Source organism: Hyperolius riggenbachi, chromosome 4 (assembly GCF_040937935.1).
Source record: "Hyperolius riggenbachi isolate aHypRig1 chromosome 4, aHypRig1.pri, whole genome shotgun sequence".
Lineage (NCBI taxonomy): Eukaryota > Metazoa > Chordata > Amphibia > Anura > Hyperoliidae > Hyperolius > Hyperolius riggenbachi.
The window spans coordinates 194,265,960-194,287,651 of record NC_090649.1 but is presented as its reverse complement, the minus strand read 5'-3'; the positions used below and the strand labels follow the sequence as shown (position 1 = coordinate 194,287,651).

At 45.4% G+C, this 21,692-nt stretch overlaps 1 protein-coding gene across 2 annotated transcripts in view; it reads left to right on the top strand.

The window, feature by feature from the left end:
* The first annotated feature begins 236 nt into the window (after positions 1–236).
* PLAAT1 (phospholipase A and acyltransferase 1) overlaps positions 237–21,692 on the top strand; it is a 381,602-nt gene continuing 360,146 nt past the window's right edge. The window contains exons 1-3 of one of the 2 annotated variants that reach the window (XM_068281177.1): positions 237–316; positions 782–914; positions 2,906–3,153. In XM_068281177.1, the coding sequence (XP_068137278.1) occupies positions 782–914; positions 2,906–3,153 (381 nt within the window). In that variant the 5' untranslated portion in view covers positions 237–316. Of the gene's footprint in view, positions 317–781; positions 1,081–2,905; positions 3,154–21,692 lie in introns of those variants that run through there. The other variant, XM_068281178.1, reaches the window with a different exon arrangement.

Genomic DNA, 21,692 nt, shown 5'->3' with positions numbered 1-21,692 from the left:
TCACTACAGGAGCAAAATTAGGGGTGCAATTTGTATTATTGATTAGGGTCTACGATTTAAATCACTTTACATGTTAAGTTCATTGATTTAGAAAAAAGAGGCCACAGACATAATTAGGTTTATGAGCTGAAATACCAAACCAACACGTTTTATTCCTGTCATATGTAATCATCAGACCAGATCCAATGTCTGATCTATAAATAGGACTGTGCAGCCTTATGCCATGTCATTACAAGGGCCTCAGTGCTAGCGCTGTAAAGGACACACATCATTATTGTATACTAAGGTTTCCTCAGAGAGGTCACTTGATTTTCAGGTGAGTTCATTTTAAAACTATATTTGCACTGCACTGAAATAACTGCTTTATAGCAGCACAGTATGGTCTTCATAGTATACAGAAATAATGAATAAGAGACAGTAAATAAAATGTACATAGAGTTAGAAACTGTCCCAAATGAGACTTCTGCCAAACAGGAAGTTGTGCATACAGGAAACTGTGTAAATTACACGGTAGAACATACTGTGCAGCATCACACACTGAAATGCATGGTGCAGGACTACTGTTGTTTTCAGGGGGCAATTACTAGTGGCATCTAGTTCTAGCAAGCAGCCTCAGCTGTCGTGATTGGCTAATACTACGAAAAAAGGTAATAATATGCAGGATGTTCCTATGTCATACTGTGTATTGCAAATAACTGCATGTTGTGATGGGTACCTTTATGTTACAGCTTTGGTGAATTTCTCTATATGACTCAATGTTTTCTCCAATGCTTTGTTTTAGATGGCATCCTATTGTAGTGCGGATTTACCAGAACTCTTCCATCCAGGAGATCTTATTGAGATAGACAATGATATAAACAAGTACTGGACTCTTTACCTGTGTGATGGTTACATCCTCAGTTCTGTGCTGCTGGGTAAGAATCATCTGTGATGCCATTTATGACTGATACCATCTGAATCAGTGGCTTTCAAAAATGTATGAACCACTTTACATCAGCCCACAGTTACTGAGAACCAACACAATCTACTTATTGTTGTTATCATGGACAATTATTGATACTGAATTCTGTTTTAAGAAAGGTACTAATATTTTTACCAATAAAATTACAGATTTTTGTTCTCTTTCATTGCTAAATTAAATTATCTTCCCATAGTAATTCAATAAAATATGTAATTTGACCAAGGATGCATATTTAATGTACACTATTGTATTCACAACTTTTTTTTTTGCAGCAATTGTTTACTACATGATAATATCTGTTATGGCATTGTACATGACTAAATGCATTCTGGCCATACACAATTAGATATATTATATATACTCGCGTATAAGTCTAATTTTTAAGCATAAATGCGCTGAAAAGTAACCCCCTCGGCTTATATGCGAGTCAGTGGAGCTAAACAGATGGTGGAGCAGGTTTTGTTGCTGGCAGAGGGACCTAAGGATCGTGCATTATTAATCCTGCTCTTACCAGCTTGCACCCGGCTGTGTCTGTGCCCTCCATCCCCTGCAACATGGTGTGCAGAGTGCGCTGCACAAGACTACTTGTGTCCTCTGGCTTGTGGAGCGCAGCGTGCAAGCAACGTGTCAGCTGTGCAATGATCAGAGATTTTTCCTGTGTGGCAATCGCTGTGTCTCATATCTATGATGCCATCCAGTGGCTTCTTGAGACACAGCTGTATGATCCTGGGGCATATCTGGCTATGGGGAAGGGGGCTGACTTGTACTGGGGGAACATCTGGCTACTGTGGAAGGGCTATATTAGGGAGGGGGATTATACATAAGTCAATCACTTTTTCCTGGTTTCTGAGGGAAAAGTGGGTACCTCAGCTTATACACAGGTTGGCTTATATGCGAGTATATATGGTATGTTAGATAAGGTAAACAATCAATATTTCCCTTAAAATGAACATTTACCTGGTTTATCATCTTGCAACACTAGATATTAGATCAGAGTTTTTCAGTTGTGTGATATTTGGTAGTCGATTGTCGATTGACAAAAAGTCAGATTGAACTAAAGTGAACAAAGTACCACAAAATATCTTTTCCCTAGACCTCTGTGACCCAAAAGCAGTACAAGCATATTAAAATTGAAAAGTATCCTCCAACATAATGTGATCATCTTCCACACTGGCCACTTTAACAGTGCTGGACTGACTGTATTTTGTTATGTAGAAGACAACTTTAGAGGAAGCATAAAGCTAGGTTCAGACAAAACTCAAAAATGGTCCATGTCACAACAGGCCACAACAGACCAATGTACATATTGACAGATCCTAGGTTACGCACAGGATCCATCCAGACATGTGCCCACATGTCCATTCTGTCTGGTGTCCGTTGTGTTTGCTGCAGTGACAGAATACAAAGTTCCAACCTGTATGTAGACATTTCATAGATAGCTGTTCTATCCATAGCATGTCCATTACAACAGACACACAACGGAATTACTGTGAACAAGGGCATCATGTTGTGGATGCAATGTCCTTGTCCACAGCACAAACTCATCATGATGTGCAACATGCCTAACGGATATGGGCTACTGTACCTCTGCCGACCTTTGGATCATTCTGTATTTTTCAATTTTTACTCAATTAGTGTAAGGCAGGCAGGGCTGGATCATCCACAAGGCAAACATAGGCAGTTGCCTAGGGCCTGGAGGGAGTCAAGGGGCCTGGCATATGCTAGCCCCCATCAAATCTTATAATAATAATAATAATAATCTTATAAAAAAAAGCCTGATGATTATCACCAGTGGGCAAAAACTGCTATCTTGCCCAGGGCCACATTTTTATCTTGATCCTTTTCTGCAGGCAGTTGAAACAAATTATTGTTTGTCGATTACATGTGCAAGCATGTGTAGTATTACATTTTATATGTACACAATATTTTTTTTTACATTTTCAGATAAAACATCAAAAGACTCATGCTGCAGAAAAGCCCTTATTAAGATGGAGTTATTGACAGAAGTAGCCAGCAGTGGGGCTTACAAGGTGAACAATAAATATGACTGGAAATATAACGCTCTTCCACAAGAAGAAATTATGCAGCATGCTCAGGATTTCATTGGTTCAGAGGTATGTGCTGATCTGCTGGGACAGGACTTTGAACACCTGGTGCTCTTACTGCGATATGGCCAAGATGTGTCTGTCCAGGTACTGAATATATTTTATTATATTATTTTAATGCATTTATTAACCTCTTCAGGACCAAAGGCTTACACCCCCCCTAGTGACCAGGCCATTTTTCACAATTCAGTGCTCTGCAGCTTTAAAATTTAGCACACAAATGATTCTCCCCGCCTTTTCTTGCCACCAACAGAGCTTTCTGTTGGCAGTGACATCTGATTGCTACTGTGATGTTGTTTTCTTATTAATTTATTTGTCTTTTTTTAAATAAATATGTCTATTTTATTTAAATTTTTGTCTCCTCCCTCCCTCCCTCCGACATCCAATCATAGAGACCACCTCTCATAGGCATCAGCCTATGAGAGGGATCCATTTTCATGGCTCTCCTGGGAACAGCTCAATGACAGAGCTGTCCCCTGTACAGCTCTGCAGTAGATTGCAGTGCTGTGCATATAAATACAGGATCTTCTCAAAAAATTAGCATATTGTGATAAAGTTCATTATTTTCTGTAATGTACTGATAAGCATTAGACTTTCATATATTTTAGATTCATTACACTACAACTGAAGTAGTTCAAGCCTTTTATTGTTTTAATATTGATGATTTTGGCATACAGCTCATGAAAACTCAAAATTCCTATCTCAAAAAATTTGCATATTTCATCCGACCAATAAAAGAAAAGTGTTTTTAAAACAAAAAAAGTCAACCTTCAAATAATTATGTTCAGTTATGCACTCCATACTTGGTCGGGAACGCTTTTGCAGAAATAACTGCTTCAATGCGGCGTGGCATAGAGGCAATCAGCCTGATGCACAGCTCAGGTGTTATGGAGGCCCAGGATGCTTCGATAGCGGCCTTAAGCTCATCCAGAGTGTTGGGTCTTGTGTCTTTTAACTTTCCCTTCACAATATCCCAAAGATTCTCTATGGGGTTCAGGCCAAGAGAGTTGGCAGGCCAATTGAGCACAGTAATACCATGGTCAGTAAACCATTTACCAGTGGTTTTGGCACTGTGAGCAGGTGCCAGGTCGTGCTGAAAAATGAAATCTTCATCTCCATAAAGCTTTTCAGCAGATGGAAGCATGAACCCACTTTTGGACCAGTGGCGCCTGACCTGGGCTACAGAGAAGCAGCACTGGACTGTTGCTCAGTGGTCCAAAGTACTTTTTTCGGATGAAAGCAACTTTTACATGTCATTCGGAAATCAAGGTGCCAGAGTCTGGAGGAAGACTGGGGAGAGGGAAATGCCAAAATGCCTGAAGTCCAGTGTCAAGTACCCACAGTCAGTGATGGTCTGGTGTGCCATGTCAGCTGCTGGTGTTGGTCCACTGTGTTTTATCAAGGGCAGGGTCAATGCAGCTAGCTATCAGGAGATTTTGGAGCACTTCATGCTTCCATCTGCTGAAAAGCTTTATGGAGATGAAGATTTCATTTTTCAGCATGACCTGGCACCTGCTCACAGTGCCAAAACCACTGGTAAATGGTTAACTGACCATGGTATTACTGTGCTCATTTGGCCTGCCAACTCTCCTGACCTGAACCCCTTAGATAATCTGTGGGATATTGTGAAGAGAAAGTTGAGAGACGCAAGACCCAACACTCTGGATGAGCTTAAGGCCGCTATCGAAGCATCCTGGGCCTCCATAACACCTGAGCAGTGCCACAGGCTGATTGCCTCCATGTCACGCCGCATTGAAGCAGTCATTTCTGCAAAAGGATTCCCGACCAAGTATTGAGTCCATAACTGAACATCATTATTTGAAGGTTGACTTTTTTTGTTTTAGAAACACTTTTCTTTTATTGGTCGGATTAAATATGCAAATTTTTTGAGATAGGAATTTTGAGTTTTCATGAGCTGTATGCCAAAATCATCAATATTAAAACAATAAAAGGCTTGAACTACTTCAGTTATAGTGTAATGAATCTAAAATATATGAAAGTCTAATGTGTATCAGTACATTACAGAAAATAATGAACTTTATCACAATATGCTAATTTTCTGAGAAGATCCTGTAGATATATTTTTTGTTTAACAGCCTGCTAGCTGCGATCGCAGTGCTCATTCCCTGCAAATTTCACGCTTTGCGAGATGACGCAATCCTGGGTTAGGTGGTCCCAGGTGAGCCACTCTGCGGCCGCAATTCTGGGTGACGCGGTCGCAGAGTGGTTAAAGCCCCAAACCCTAAAATTAGAAAAAGTGGATTCTTATAGTAATCAGGTTTTCACATTAATATACACTGTGTATAATTGAGAATATAGGCCACATGTGCTTGCCACTGCAATACAATCTGCTTCCTTTCCTTTCTGGATGCAGCTGTTGGATGGGGCAATCAAGTGTAACCATGTAATATAAAAATTAGGAAGAGCAATAGTTACCAAACTTAATTTCCCAACATTTCTGAACTACATTAGCTTTGTGCTGAAAGGAGCAGTTTGGACATTGTAGATCACAGGAAGTATAAAATAAGTAAGCACATTTGTAAGACCTCAACTCTGCTAACATGAAACAGTGTGGAGAGGTTTTCAGCCTGTATCGATAAGTACACAGCTGCGGGCAAACACAGCTTTACAAAGGTTTTTATATCTGAAAAGTTTCAAATGTAACACTGTACTTATCATTTACACCCTCTAACAAGTTTGCTTTCTGAATCTGCATTGTTCAATTCTAGGTTTATTGTGGAAAGAGTAAATCAATAAGTTACAAAAGTACAATATATATACAAACTGTATAAAAAAGGCAAACTTATTTGTGCTACTAACATCCTTCTATTGGTGAGAGGAATATCTACCTAAAATGCTGAATGCACATGATTCTAATCTAAACCATGTGCTTTTAGTACTCATCTGAAAGTGTGATTTCATCTTACAATCTGTAAACAAACTAAAATAAAAACAAATATGATGTTTTCTGTTACTGTCTATAGTAGCTGAGACAAGATCTAAAATACAGGTCTATATATCAGTTGTGTGTCCTGTGAGCTTTTTATCATCTTGAATTGCGTTGGCCTAATATATGTGTATGTTAGTAATGTGATGCACTGGGAGACATCTCAAGCTCACTCCAACCTGAATTATCGCAAATTCTTTCTGTTTTAAGAAAGCAAACTTTTGTTTTTCTTAGTAATGTATGTCATTATTTTCCGACCATTTAACAATTCAGAAACCGATTTGAATGCTTATTCACCTGTGAGATTTTAGCATATCTACCATGTAGTAGCTAGTGTTAGGCGAACAGTGTTCGCCACTGTTCGGGTTCTGCAGAACATCACCCTGTTCGGGTGATGTTCGAGTTCGGCCGAACACCTGATGGTGTTCGGCCTTTTTAGTTCGGGTTCGCCCGAACTATTCAATGCCCGCCGAACAGGGCCGAACAGGGCCCCTGTTCGGCCGAACAGGGCCCTGTTCGCCCGAACATGCCGCAATACAGCCCCCCTATGGGGTCGCAGGCATAAGGGGGGAGCATGCCCCGATCGCGGGGGGGGGGGGGGTCGGAAATTCCCCCCACCCCCTCCGCTAGCGCTCCCCCCTCTGCCCGCTTCCCCATAACAAAAGTTTGTTGAAAGTTAATACTAGTACCGTGACGCGTACCCTCGTATGCGTCATCACGTAGAGGACGTGAGGTCAGAGAAAGGGCGGAAGTACCACAAGGGTACTACCGCTGAACCGCCCGCTGCCTGGCCTCAACGCGTCACTCTCCTAGGCGGACTCCTCCTCCTCACTCACTCCACTGCCAGCAGCCAGCCACCGGTACTAGTACTAACTTTCAACAAACTTTTGTTATGGGGAAGCGGGCAGAGAAGGGAACGCTAGCGGAGGGGGTGGGGGGAATTTCTGACCCCCCCCCCCCCCCCCCCCGCGATCGGGGCATGCTCCCCCCTTATGCCTGCGACCCCATAGGGGGGCCGTATTGCGGCATGTTCGGGTCCCCATTGACTTCCATTGAGTTCGGGCCGAACATGCCGAACATCTGGCCCATGTTCGGCCTGTTCGGCCCGAACCCGAACATCCAGGTGTTCGCCCAACACTAGTAGTAGCCTTAGTATACTTGATGAAAATCTGACACTTAACAATAATTGAAGAGCATTCATAAGGTCATTGCATTATTTATTATGTCCTCCTTATAAGGAAATATGAGAAGACAGTAAAGTTGCGTTGTTCAGAAGCAAATACTGCAGCACAAAGTGCTTAAAGCAGAACTGAAAGGTCGTTAACCTCCTTGCCGGTTATCCCGAACTCAGCTCGGGGTAACCTGCGCAGGAGGATTTCTCAGGCCCCGCTGGGCCGATTTGCATAATTTTTTTTAATTGCACGCAGCTGCGTGCATATTACGATCGCCGCCGCTCGCCGCCAATTCGCCACTACCCGCCGCGCCGCCCCCCCTCCAGACCCCTTGTGTAGCCTGGCCAATCAGTGCCAGGCAGCGCTGAGGGGTGGATCGGGATTCCCTCTGACGTCAGTGACGTCATCCCACCCCATCCCCATGGCAACCGGGGAAGCCCAGCAGGAAATCCCATTCTGAACGGGATTTCCTGCTTACTCTGATCGCCGGAGGCGATCGGAGTGGGTGGGGGATGCCGCTGCTCAGCGGCTATCATGTAGCGAGCCCTTGCCGACACAATTGGAACAGCAAGGGGGTTATACCCTTTATACCCAAGCTCCTTTACTACTTCCGCACCCTCCCCGTTAAAGTCTCTAACCACTACCTCCGTATATTTCAAAACAGGATACAATCCTTTATTTGGGGCCACAAACACCCAACAGTTAACAAATCCACCCTCTTTGCCCACAAATTAGATGGCGGTCTCGGAGTTCCTCAGGTTAGCTCTTACTATCGCGCAGCAACCATTACTCAGCTTACCAAGCTTTTCCAAACCCGGGACACCCCCCTGTGGGTATTTCTCGAGATTCCTGACAGCGCTCCTCAGCTCCCAAGCACTCACCTTTGGTTACCGCACAAACTGAGACCCCCCCTCCCTCAGCCCCCCCTTACTACATAGCTTGCAGGTTTGGGACTCGATCCGACACTCGGCTAATCTTCTATCATCTCATCTCCCTCTACTACCACTTACTAACAACCCTCTCTTTGCTCCGGGACTTGAGAACCCATTGGCATTCAAATGGTGGGACGAAAAGGGCCTTAATAAGGTTACGCACCTTCTCACTACTAGAGGGATCTATTCCTGGCCTGCACTACAGGAAACTTTCCAGGCCCCTGCCAAAGAATTTTTCCGCTATCTACAAATTAAACATTGGATACATTCTTTAATCCATAACATAGACCCTCCATACAACACTACACCATTTGAAAACATCTGCCTACACCGACCCAACTCCAAACGACTAATATCCACACTTTACTCTTTCTTGACCCGCCCTAACTGCCCTTGCATCCATGCCTATGTTACCAAATGGGAGGCAGACCTGCCAGGCACAAAGGATAGAGAGGACTGGCTGGGCATCTGGAGCAGAGTGCTAAGCTGCTTCTCTAATCTACACACAATCGAGGCAGCCTACAAAGTGATGACCCGGTGGTATCTAGTTCCTGCTAGAGTAGCTAAAGTGTTCCCCTCCGCGAACCCTTTCTGCTTCCGTGGCTGTAGGGCTTTAGGCGACATGTTACATATTTGGTGGACCTGTCCACGGCTCACTAGATTTTGGTGTCAGGTTTACCGACTTCTCTCTTCCATGTTTCATAAACCCATCCCAAAAGACCCTTGGCAAGTTCTTCTCCACGAGAAAGTGGGATCTTTGACTTTGCTTCAAAATAAGCTAGCTTCCTTTGTCTTTTCCGCGGCGGCTATGTCCATTGCCGCTAATTGGAAAAAACCTTCGGTCAGCATTAGTGAGGTAAAGTCTACACTTAATTCCTTCATGATTAATGAAAAATTAACTAGCATCCTAAAGGAATCCCTTAAAAAATTTGAACGGATTTGGGACCCCTGGATTCAACTCGAACATGCATCAATGGATGGTTCTTTGATAACGAGGCTATAGGACGGGACTACCCACTACTCACTTTTTCTTTCTTCTTCCCCCTTTCTTTTCTCCCCCTTCTCTACTCTTCGATTCTTTCCCTTTCTCTCTCTGTTCTTCTTCCTACTCCTCTCTCTACCTGTATATGAGACCTCCTCGGTGGCTCGTCTATCGCTGGACGACGAGCCCCAGAGGCCCTAAGTGTTTCTGGTCTCTTGCCAGGTCTTCCCCCTCAGATACCCATAAGCATGTCTCAGATAGCTGGGTTTAACCCTCTGGGACACATCCTACATTGTTCTCTGCAATCCCTACCCCGTTGAGTATTGCTGTTAATGTTAATGTACACTCTTTTGTGTTTTTGTATGCTCCATCTGGTTCCTACTGATGATCTCTTGTATTGTCTTTATTATGAACATTTAAAAATTCAATAAAAAATTTTGAAACAAAAAAAAAAAAATAAGAGTTTCACTTACCTGGGGCTTCTGCCAGCCCCCTGCCGCCGACCTGTGCCCGCGACGTGACATACCGATCTTCCGTTTCCATGCCGCGGCTCACTTTCACTTTGCACAGTGGGTGTCCACTGTGCCTGTGCAGCCCTGGCAGTGCGCATCCTCCTTCACGCTCCCATCGCCGGAAGCGAACTGCCAAGGCACAGTAGAGATTTTCTCGTACTGTGCCTGCACAGTACGCTCCTGGACATGGGAACACGTATGAGGATATGCGTGGCCAGGGCGCAGTGGAGGTAGACTTAGAAGTCGGCTTTTACTATGTGAAGAAAAGTGAGCCATGGCAGGGGAACTGAGGATCTGTATGTCACGGTGTGGGCACAGCTCAGCGGCAGGGGGCTGGCAGAAGCCCCAGGTAAGTGTAACTCTTATTTTTTAACCTCCTTGCCAGTTTTCCCGACCTGAGCTCGGGGTAGAAAAAAGAAGCTATTAGCGGTGATCCCGAGCTCAGGTCGGGGTAGGCATTGCAGAGCTTTACCTTTAGTTGTGGAGTCCCGCGCGCGATCTTGCTGCGCAGCGGGACTCCAGCCTCTCTCCCCGGCAGTGTGGGGTCTTTCCCGGGCCGCTGGGATCCCCCATGTCCCCGCTATTCTTCCGGGGACCCGGCGGCCAGTTGGAGCAGCGCAGCCGTGGTGGTGGCAGCAGAGCGGTGGTGGCAGCGTGACGTCATCGGGGGCGGGGCTAATATTGAAAGCGAACTTCTCTATATTAGAGAAATATAGAGAAGTTCGTTTATATGTATATTAGCGCCATCTTGTGGGCAAAGAGAAAACTGCAGCACAGCAGCCCAGGAAGGTACATTTTTTTTTTTTATTTTGCTGCAGATCTCCCTGCCAGAATGATTTTTCTCAGGTTTTAGGGTCTGAAAGAGTGGAAAAAAATTGCACCGCTTTTAGACCCTAAAATCTGGAAAGAATCAGAACGGCAAGGAGGTTAAAGACATTTCAGTTCCACTTTAAACTCTTGTCCACATTGTTTGCGCACTACCTCAGCCACTTACCCAGTTAACAGCCATCGGTGCACTAAATAATAATGACAGACATAAAGCACTCCAATTAAGATTACGGACAAGACATTATACTTTAAAGGGACTCCGAGCAGTGCAGAAACTATGGAAAGATGCACATCATTTTAAAGCTCTCTTTCTCCTCTTTCCAATGATATATAAACCGCCACCCTACGCCTTTTAGTTTTCGCTATTTTCGCGATTGAAATTGCCGCGGCCGCGATTTCGATCGCGAAAATAGAGAAAACTAAAAGGCGTAGGGCAACGATTTAGGTGTCGTCAGAAAGAGGAGAAAGAGAGCTTTAAAATGATATCCATCTTTCCATAGTTATATTGTATTACTCAGGGCGACTTTTTGTCAAAGTCAGCAGCTGCATTTAGCAGAATGGAGCTGCTGACACTGGGGAAAGTGTCGTCCTGTGTAATACAATATAACTATGGCTTGATGGATATCATTTTAAAGCTCTCTTTCTCCTCTTTCTGACGACACCTAAATCGTTGCCCTACACCTTTTAGTTTTCTCTATTTTTGCGATCGAAATCGCGGCCGCGGCAATTTCAATCGCGAAAATAGCGAAAACTAAAAGACGTAGGGTGGTGTTTTATATATCATTGGAAAGAGGAGAAAGAGAGCTTTAAAATGATATGCATCTTTCCATAGTTTCTGCACTGCTCGGAGTCCCTTTAAATGATTTTAAAACAATGAGGCTCCACTGTTTTTCCATAATTCTTTACAGCAACAAAACTTGGCAATATAATAAACTGATAAAATGCTTTTAATTAATGTACCCTTTTTTGTGATGGACAAAGAATGTTAGTGCCTGGAAACTAGATTTCAGGTGACCATTTTATAGTCTTTTTAATACAGAACATCTGTGTTGTAAACTCAGTGCTGGTGCTGAATTGGTCCCATATAAAATGCTAAAGTCCATTTTGGAAGCTAAGATCCTCCATTTTGCAACCAAATATGATTTTGTTTGCAACCAAGTTGTTTTTATTGCTACTAGCGTTCCACATTGCTGTGAGTGTGTGTTTTGAGTACAGAGGGTTAATTATTAATTGTATGTAAACTGACCACTCCTATCAGCACCTGCTTTTCCCTTTAACATCTAAGTTCCAACAAGATGAGAATGGCTATCCTTCATTTGTGACAATTCATGAAGCATTACCGCATTCGGTAATGCAGAAAACAGCTGACTTTACCGAGCACTTAGGAAAATGTCAATTTATAAAAGCTGTTACCGCAGGAAAAGCTGAAATTACCGAGTGGTGAGGTAAATTACTTGGTTTAGGCTGCTGCAATTTGAGAAAGGGCATGGCCCGAAACAGCGTCTGTTATTGCTTAGCCATGTTTGCTTAATAAAAGAGCTGATAAATACTTTTTGAGTGGTGCCGGTCCTACTTGTGGATGGATGACTGAGGGTCTCTATTGGCACTGAGACCTTGACCAAGGCTCTACTAGTGGTGCTTCTCCTGCAATTTTGTCTTCTGATATTACCGAGTGGTGAGGTAAATTACTGACTTGTGTGGTAAATACCTCAACACATGTCTGTAAATGTAAATTCATAAAAGCCTACAACTTGCGGTAAAGACACAAAATAATACCGTCTGCTTTGAAGTTGTGAAAAGAGTGCAGAGTCAGTGTGAGGAGACTAAGCTGGGAGCCGTGACTCGCAAGCAGAAGCAGAGGCAGCTGTGACTGACAGGAGCAGAGAGCCAATAGAAACAGCCCCTGTTCTCCTGCAAGTCTGAATGATGGAATCTGATAGGACCCGCAGCCTTCGCCGGCAGGACAAGCTTTTAAACCCCCCAGGCAGCAGCAGAGCGAGAATTAAACAAAACAGGCTTCCCCTGAATACCTTAGGCTGTGTGGCTGTTTAACTTCTCAGGTTTCTATTTTGAAGATGTGTAGGAGCTAGTGGGGAAAATAACCTAAACATGGCATGGGTAAACTTTCTTGAAGTTCTTGTAAGCTGTGGCAATTAAATAGAATGTTAAGAAAGACTAATAGACAGATTCAGAGCCAGCAGAGGGAGTATAACAAAACATGTACTTTTAAAGGGATATCTGGGATGCCTCTTCTATTGTAATGCCTTTACTGCACGAAACAGTTTGTAACTCTCTTCTGCTGTTACTAACAGGTTGTTGTCAATGAGCTTCGGTAATTCACAAAACTTTTACCGCACCTGTGAACATTATTATGAATTAGCACACAAAAGTCTAAAGTACCGAATGCGGTATTTTCCTGTCCAGATTTTATTCCTGCACAGCCTTTAATGAATTGACCCCATTTGTGTTCAAATTACCCTAGGTTAATATACACAGGTGAGCAACTTCATCTCTGTGCAAAACATTAGAGGCATTAAAGATTTTCTAAACTTTCCTGGAGAAAATGAACAAACACAATTTTCTTTAGTCCAACTACATGCATTATAATGGCTTCAGAAAACATCATTGCAGTCTCTACTGTGGAAATTGGTGGCACAAGTGCTGCTTGAGACAGCTGATGTCACAGAACACCTGAGTGGAAGTGGCAAACTGGCAACTGGGTGTGTTTGCAGACTTCAAATTCTACGATGTGAAGTGAGAATTTATGTCTGCTTATTAGGGAAGGCAATGCTTAGGAGCACTCATGGAGATGTTTAATCAGCTGATAGATTTGTAAGACTCTGTGTACTGCACAGGGTGTCACCAGCAGAGGGGGTGACACCAAGCTCCAGGCTAAGGGAGAGTGGAGTACATCTATGTAAATATAGACCAGGCTAGTGCACTTCTTCTTCTGACTCTTCTCTCTTGGCTGTTCCATGCTGAGCTGATACCAATGTTCAGAAGAGAGAATAACATACAGCAACCTCCCTTATCCCCAGTCATCTGTGTATGCAGTGTGTTTGTTGATGATTGTATACATATGGAGTATATGTGTGTGATGTATTTACAGTGGTGTTAAAAACTATTTGCCCCCTTCCTGATTTCTTATTCTTTTGCATGTTTGTCACACTTAAATGTTTCTGCTTATCAAAAACCGTTAACTATTAGTCAAAGATAACATAATTGAACACAAAATGCAGTTTTAAATGATGTTTTTTATTATTTAGTTGTAAGGAAACGCGGAAATGCCGCCGTCTCTCAAGGTGAGGCGGCTGTTTCCGCGCCCAGCATGGCGTCACAACGCGGAAAAAACGCTGCATGCCGCATAGGCAGTGCGGCGGAATCCGCATTGGGAACGGCGGAATCCGCATCAGAGGCGGCCCCCGCACTAGATACATTGCATGACAGTACTGGTGTGGCTGGGACTGATAGTCCACCAAGATTCAGACTTACACGCGCGCGAGCAGAAAGGCAGAGTTTAAATAGCAGTTAGAAGGGTGTCGGCTGACCAGCTGGGTCAGCTGACAAATTCCACTGCTCTCATTGGACCAGCAATTAGGGAGGTCCTGGAAAGGTCCTAGAGTATATATACTGCTGGTTGTTCACTTGCTCTTTGTCTGGCGTGCGATCACATACGTGGGAGCACCCAGATCCGTAGTCAGATCCTGAAGTGTGCCGGGACCAGCTGGAGCTGTAATCCTACACTTAGCTAGATATTTGATAGCTAAAGTACTAGTTTGATTGTGATTATATGTTATGACTTTTGCCTGCCTCGACTATCCTCCTGAACTCTGACCTTGTACCTCGATATTTCTGATACTCTGTTGCCGAACCTCGGCTCGTTCCAAGACTCTGTTTCTGCCTCCTGATTTTGTACCCCGATATATCTGATACCCCGTTGCCGAACCCTGCCTGTACTTTGACTCCGCCTTTGCCTACTGTATTTGTACTTTATCTGTCCGTGTGTGTACGACCTGGCTTGTCTGACCTCGAGAACCGACCTCACGATTGGAGGCGGTTCCCAGTCCTGTTAGTGACACTTCTTCCTGAGTGTCACTCTCGGACTTTCCTTCCTACTGTCAGTCTGACTCCTCCCGTCTTGGAGAGCTCAGGTCTGCGGAAGGAATACGTGCAGTTCTCCTTGCTGCACTGAGGCCTAGGCCTCCTAGTGTTACTGTTACACCAAAACACTACACTCTACTCAGGCGAACAGAGGTTAGTTTGTATATCGGATTATCGGTGAGACTGCAGATCACTTATAATCTGGTATATATCTGTATTTCCGGCGATACTGCAGATCACCGGTAATCAGATACTCTCTGCGCCCACCGATCGTTACAGAACGCCAGACCCAAAAAATGCAAATGGACGCACATACTGACCGTCTGGGCGCACTTGCCACTTCGGTGGAAAACATCAACCAAGTGCTGGATAGCCACAAGACTATGATTGATGTCCTGTCAGGCTCTGTGCAAACCCTCCAGACGTCAGTTGATTCAGTGCGATCCTCTCCTAGTACTGACATACGTATGCCTGTACCTGATAAATTTTCCGGCCACAAGTCTGACTTCCGGAATTTCAGGAGTAGAGTGTTATCGTATTTCGAGTTGAGACCCCGATCCTCGGGGACTGAGACCCAACGGGTCACCTTTATTAAAACTTTGCTGTCTGGTGACTCCCAGTCATGGGCATACAACCTGCCTTCTACCGATACTGCTCTGACCTCGGTAGAGGAATTTTTTAAGGCCATGGCCGTAATCTACGACGACCCTGACCTTGCTGCATCCTCTGAGCGGAAGCTCAAACTTTTACGGCAAGGCAGGGGTCCAGTCGAGGATTATGCGGCCGAATTTCGTAGGTGGTCAGTTACGGCCAGGTTTGGCACTTATGCCCTGTTAGATTACTTCCTGTCTGGGTTGTCAGATGAGGTCTCCGACCTAATGTTAAGCCAACCCGAACCCAAAACAGTCGACGAGGCCATCTCATCGGCCATTCGAATCGACCGTAGGCTACGCCATCAGAGACAGACTAGGGGCAGTCATCGGCTTAGGCCGACCTCTTACACAGTGCCTCCCGCTGCACCCCTAGTAACTCCGTCTCCTTCTGTCTCATCATCTCCGGTCTTGCCTCCACCTGAGCCGATGCAGATCGGTCGGTCTAAATTGACCCAAGTGGAGAGAAGACGGAGATTGTCGGAACAACTATGTTTATACTGTGGTGAAGGGGGGCATAGGGTACGAGGCTGTCTCATTAAGCCTAATAAGGATAAGCCGGGAAACGCTACCGCCTAGGAGTGATAAGGGGTGACACCCTAGGCGCCCAGCTCGCACCCCTGAAAAAAAGACGATTGCTCCTCCCCTGTACGATTACATGGGGGGACAAATCTGAAGCCACAGAGGCCTTTATTGATTCAGGCTCCGCGGCTAACTTCATGAGTTCCGAATTTGCAGAGAAGTTGGACATTCCTCTCACCCCAGTAAAACCACCTATCCAGGTTACTGCCGTGGACGACTCCCCGTTACAAAGGGACCGTCCGCTGTCCCAGACACCAGAGGTGGAAGTCATTACTGGGGTACTGCATAGGGAGAGTTTACGTTTTTTTGTGTTACATATGACCACCTCCACCATTGTCCTAGGTATGCCTTGGCTGCAGCTTCATTCGCCACAGATCAATTGGGCGACAGGACAATTAACCAGTTGGTCAGACTTCTGTTCCCAACAGTGCCTAGGAAAAGTGGTATTAGGTCAGACCAAGGTACATGTGGAGGGTGTTCCCGAGCAATACTCCGAGTTCTCGGATGTATTCTGTCCCAGGGCTGCTGATAGGTTACCTCCTCATCGCCCTTTCGATTGCCCCATCGATCTCCGTGCCGGTTGTATGCCCCCTAGGGGTCACCTGTATAATTTGTCTGGACCAGAGAAGGTGGCTATGCAGGAGTACATCCGTGACAATCTGGCCAAGGGGTTCATTCGCCCCTCCCGCTCGCCTGCAGGGGCCGGTTTCTTTTTTGTTAAGAAAAAAGACGGAGGTCTTCGACCTTGCATCGATTATCGGGGCCTAAATAAAATCACGGTGAAGAATCGTTATCCGTTGCCATTAATAGACGATTTATTCACGCAGGTCACAGACGCTAAGATCTTTTCAAAATTGGATCTGAGGGGTGCATACAACCTGATCCGCATTAGAGAGGGCGATGAATGGAAGACGGCCTTCAACACACCCGATGGGCATTACGAGTACTTAGTGATGCCCTTCGGGTTGTGCAATGCGCCAGCCGTCTTCCAGGAATTGATTAACGAGGTATTCAGGGAGGTGTTGGGTAGGTTTGTGCTTGTATACCTTGACGATATACTAATTTACTCCAACAACCTCTCCGAGCACAGGGTCCATGTCAGATTTGTGCTAAACAAGTTGAGACAAAATCTGCTGTACGCCAAGTTGGAAAAATGTATTTTTGAAGTTACATCTGTCGCCTTTCTGGGGTACATAATCTCCACCTCGGGCCTGTCTATGGACCCTGCCAAGGTATCCGCTGTTCTGGAGTGGCCTCAGCCGGTGGGGTTAAAGTCGTTGCAACGTTTTCTGGGTTTTGCAAACTTTTATAGGAGGTTCATAAAGGGGTACTCCACCGTTATTGCACCTCTCACCAGTCTCACTAGGAAAGGGGCGGATACTACTCACTGGTCGCCTGAGGCCCTACAGGCATTTTCGACCTTGAAGGAGCTGTTCTGCACAGCACCCATACTAAGACACGTAGACACTTCCTTCCCTTTTATTGTTGAGGTAGACGCCTCAGAAGTCGGGGTGGGGGCTGTGCTGTCTCAACGTTCAGGCTTACAGGGTAGATTGCACCCATGTGCCTATTTTTCTCGGAGATTCTCTCCAGCAGAGAGAAACTACGATATAGGCAACAGGGAACTCTTAGCCATTAAACTAGCCTTTGAAGAATGGCGTCATTGGTTAGAAGGAGCGGAGCATACTATCACGGTTTTTACCGACCACAAGAATCTGGAATACATCGACGGGGCTAAGAGGTTAAGCCCTCGTCAGGCTCGATGGTCCCTGTTTTTTTCAAGGTTCACATTCGTGATTACGTACACCCCGGGCAGTAAGAATACTAAGGCAGATGCGCTATCCAGGTGCTTTGAGCCAGAAACAGCACAGGCCTCCGTCCCTGAGACGATTGTTCTGCGAAAATTGGTGCTGGCTGCAATTGATACTTGGGAAGACTGGAAGGAGACGTTGAGCCCCTTCCAGCAGGACATCCCGGAAGGGAAGCCTGAAGGGGTCATGTTTATTCCCTTGCCCTTTCGTCTTCAGATCCTTGAAATGTTCCACGCACATAAAAATGCTGGACATCCTGGAGTTGCCAGAACACAGGATCTTGTAGCCAGGTGTGCCTGGTGGCCTTCCCTGTCTGTTGATTGCAGGGAATTTGTTAGGGAATGCGCAGTATGTGCTAAGAGTAAACCCTCCCGGCTGGCACCTGTCGGTACCTTACAGCCTTTGCCCGCCCCGAGTGAGCCATGGACCCACTTGTCCATGGATTTCGTGGGTGAGCTCCCCAGGTCTGAAGGCATGTCGGTCATTTGGGTGGTAGTCGACCGCTTCAGCAAGATGGCCCATTTCGTGCCCTTGAAAGGACTCCCCTCGGCTCAGGAATTGGCCGACCTGTTCATCATCCACATTTTCCGGCTGCATGGCATTCCGGAAAACATAGTGTCGGATAGGGGAGTCCAATTCATTTCTAGATTCTGGAGGGCATTTTGCCACCAAATGGGCATGAAGCTGTCTTTCTCGTCCGGCTACCACCCACAGACTAATGGCCAGACTGAAAGGATAAATCAGTCTCTAGAACAATTTTTGAGATGTTATGTTGCGGAGGCACAAGACGACTGGGTCAGATTTTTGCCCTTCGCAGAATTTGCTCAAAATAACTTGAGAAATTCCTCCTCCGGATTTTCGCCTTTTCAGGTGGTAACCGGGAGATCGCCCAAGTTTTCCCCCTTGCCAGTTGCCTCCTCTCCGTTTCCAACCCTGGAAGCCTGGCACAGGGCATTTAAAGTCATCTGGGGGAAGGTGAAGAGTAATCTGGAAAGGGCATTCCAGAGTCAAAAGGGTCAGGCTGACAAAAGACGCTCATTGGAGTGGAAGTTCCAGCCAGGAGACTTGGTCTGGGTGTCCACACGTCACTTAACCCTGAGACAGCCCTCAGATAAACTGGGCCCCAGGTTTGTGGGTCCATTTTCAGTGGCCAAGAAGATCAACAACGTTACGTATTCCGTTGATCTTCCCGCCAGCATGCGTGGGGTAAAGTCCTTCCACGTATCCCTGCTTAAACCAGCAGTCCATGTGGGTCCCACTCCTCCTCCTCCTGTGGTGGTGGACGACCAACCTGAGTACGAGGTAGAAAAGATATTGGATTCACGCATGGTACAGAATTCAGTACAGTACCTCGTACATTGGAAAGGGTACGGCATTGAGGAGAGACAGTGGGTACCGGGTTCACGCATGCATGCAGACGAGTTAAGGAGGGAGTTTCATGCCTTACATCCCGAGAAACCTGGTAGGAGTTGTCCGGAGTCCACTCCTCGGGGAGGGGGTACTGTAAGGAAACGCGGAAATGCCGCCGTCTCTCAAGGTGAGGCGGCTGTTTCCGCGTCCAGCATGGCGTCACAACGCGGAAAAAACGCTGCATGCCGCATAGGCAGTGCGGCGGAATCCGCATTGGGAACGGCGGAATCCGCATCAGAGGCGGCCCCCGCACTAGATACATTGCATGACAGTACTGGTGTGGCTGGGACTGATAGTCCACCAAGATTCAGACTTACACGCGCGCGAGCAGAAAGGCAGAGTTTAAATAGCAGTTAGAAGGGTGTCGGCTGACCAGCTGGGTCAGCTGACAAATTCCACTGCTCTCATTGGACCAGCAATTAGGGAGGTCCTGGAAAGGTCCTAGAGTATATATACTGCTGGTTGTTCACTTGCTCTTTGTCTGGCGTGCGATCACATACGTGGGAGCACCCAGATCCGTAGTCAGATCCTGAAGTGTGCCGGGACCAGCTGGAGCTGTAATCCTACACTTAGCTAGATATTTGATAGCTAAAGTACTAGTTTGATTGTGATTATATGTTATGACTTTTGCCTGCCTCGACTATCCTCCTGAACTCTGACCTTGTACCTCGATATTTCTGATACTCTGTTGCCGAACCTCGGCTCGTTCCAAGACTCTGTTTCTGCCTCCTGATTTTGTACCCCGATATATCTGATACCCCGTTGCCGAACCCTGCCTGTACTTTGACTCCGCCTTTGCCTACTGTATTTGTACTTTATCTGTCCATGTGTGTACGACCTGGCTTGTCTGACCTCGAGAACCGACCTCACGATTGGAGGCGGTTCCCAGTCCTGTTAGTGACACTTCTTCCTGAGTGTCACTCTCGGACTTTCCTTCCTACTGTCAGTCTGACTCCTCCCGTCTTGGAGAGCTCAGGTCTGCGGAAGGAATACGTGCAGTTCTCCTTGCTGCACTGAGGCCTAGGCCTCCTAGTGTTACTGTTACACCAAAACACTACACTCTACTCAGGCGAACAGAGGTTAGTTTGTATATCGGATTATCGGTGAGACTGCAGATCACTTATAATCTGGTATATATCTGTATTTCCGGCGATACTGCAGATCACCGGTAATCAGATACTCTCTGCGCCCACCGATCGTTACATTAGTGAGAAAAATAACTCAAAACCTACATGGCCCTGTGTGAAAAAGAAATTGCCCCCTGAACCTAATAACTGGTTGGGCCACCCTTAGCAGTAATAACTGCAATCAAGCGTTTGCGATAACTTGCAACGAGTCTTTTACAGCGCTCTGGAGGAATTTTGGCCCACTCATCTTTGCAGAATTGTTGTAATTCAGCTTTATTTGAGGGTTTTCTAGCGTGAACCGCCTTTTTAAGGTCATGCCACAACATCTCAATAGGATTCAGGTCAGGACTTTGACTAGGCCACTCCAAAGTCTTCATTTTGTTTTTCTTCAGCCATTCAGAGGTGTATTTGCTGGTGTGTTTTGGGTCATTGTCCTGCTGCAGCACCCAAGATCGCTTCAGCTTGAGTTGACAAACAGATGGCCGGACATTCTCCTTCAGGATTTTTTGGTAGACAGTAAAATTCATGGTTCCATCTATCACAGCAAGCCTTCCAGGTCCTGAAGCAGCAAAACAACCTCAGACCATCACACTACCACCACCATATTTTACTGTTGGTATGATGTTCATTGCTGAAATGCTGTGTTACTTCTATGCCAGATGTAACGGGACACGTACCTTCCAAAAAGTTCAACTTTTGTCTCGTCGGTTCACAAGGTATTTTCCCCAAAGTCTTGCCAATCATTGAGATGTTTTTTTAGCAAAATTGAAAAAAAGCCTTAATGTTCTTTTTGCTTAAAAGTGGTTTGCGCCTTGGATATCTGCCATGCAGGCTGTTTTTGCCCAGTCTCTTTCTTATGGTGGAGTCATGAACAATGACCTTAATTGAGGCAAGTGAAGCCTGCAGTTCTTTAGATGTTGTCCTGGGGTCTTTTGTGGTCTCTCGGATGAGTTTTCTCTGCGCTCTTGGGGTAATTTTGGTCGGCCAGCCACTCCTGGGAAGGTTCATCACTGTTCCATGTTTTTGCCATTTGTGGATAATGGCTCTCACTGTGATTCGCTGAAGTCCCAAAGCTTTAGAAATGGCTTTATAACCTTTACCAGACTGATAGATCTCAATTACAGTACTTGGTTCTCATTTGTTCCTGAATTTCTTTGGATCTTGGCATGTCTAGCTTTTGAGGTGCTTTTGGTCTACTTCTCTGTGTCAGATAGCTCCTATTTAAGCGATTTCTTGATTGAAACAGGTGTGGCAGTAATCAGGCCTGGGGGTGACTACAGAAATTGAACTCAGGTGTGATAAACCACAGTTAAGTTATTTTTTAACAAGGGGGGCAATCACTTTTTCACACAGGGCCATGTAGATTTGGAGTTTTTTTTTCTCACTAAATAATAAAAACCATCATTTGAAACTGCATTTTGTGTTCAATTATGTTATCTTTGACTAATAGTTAACGGTTGTTGATGAGCAGAAAGATTTAAGTGTGACAAACATGCAAAAGAATAAGAAATCAGGAAGGGGGCAAATAGTTTTTCACACCACTGTATATGTATTGAGTAAGTGTGTGCTGTG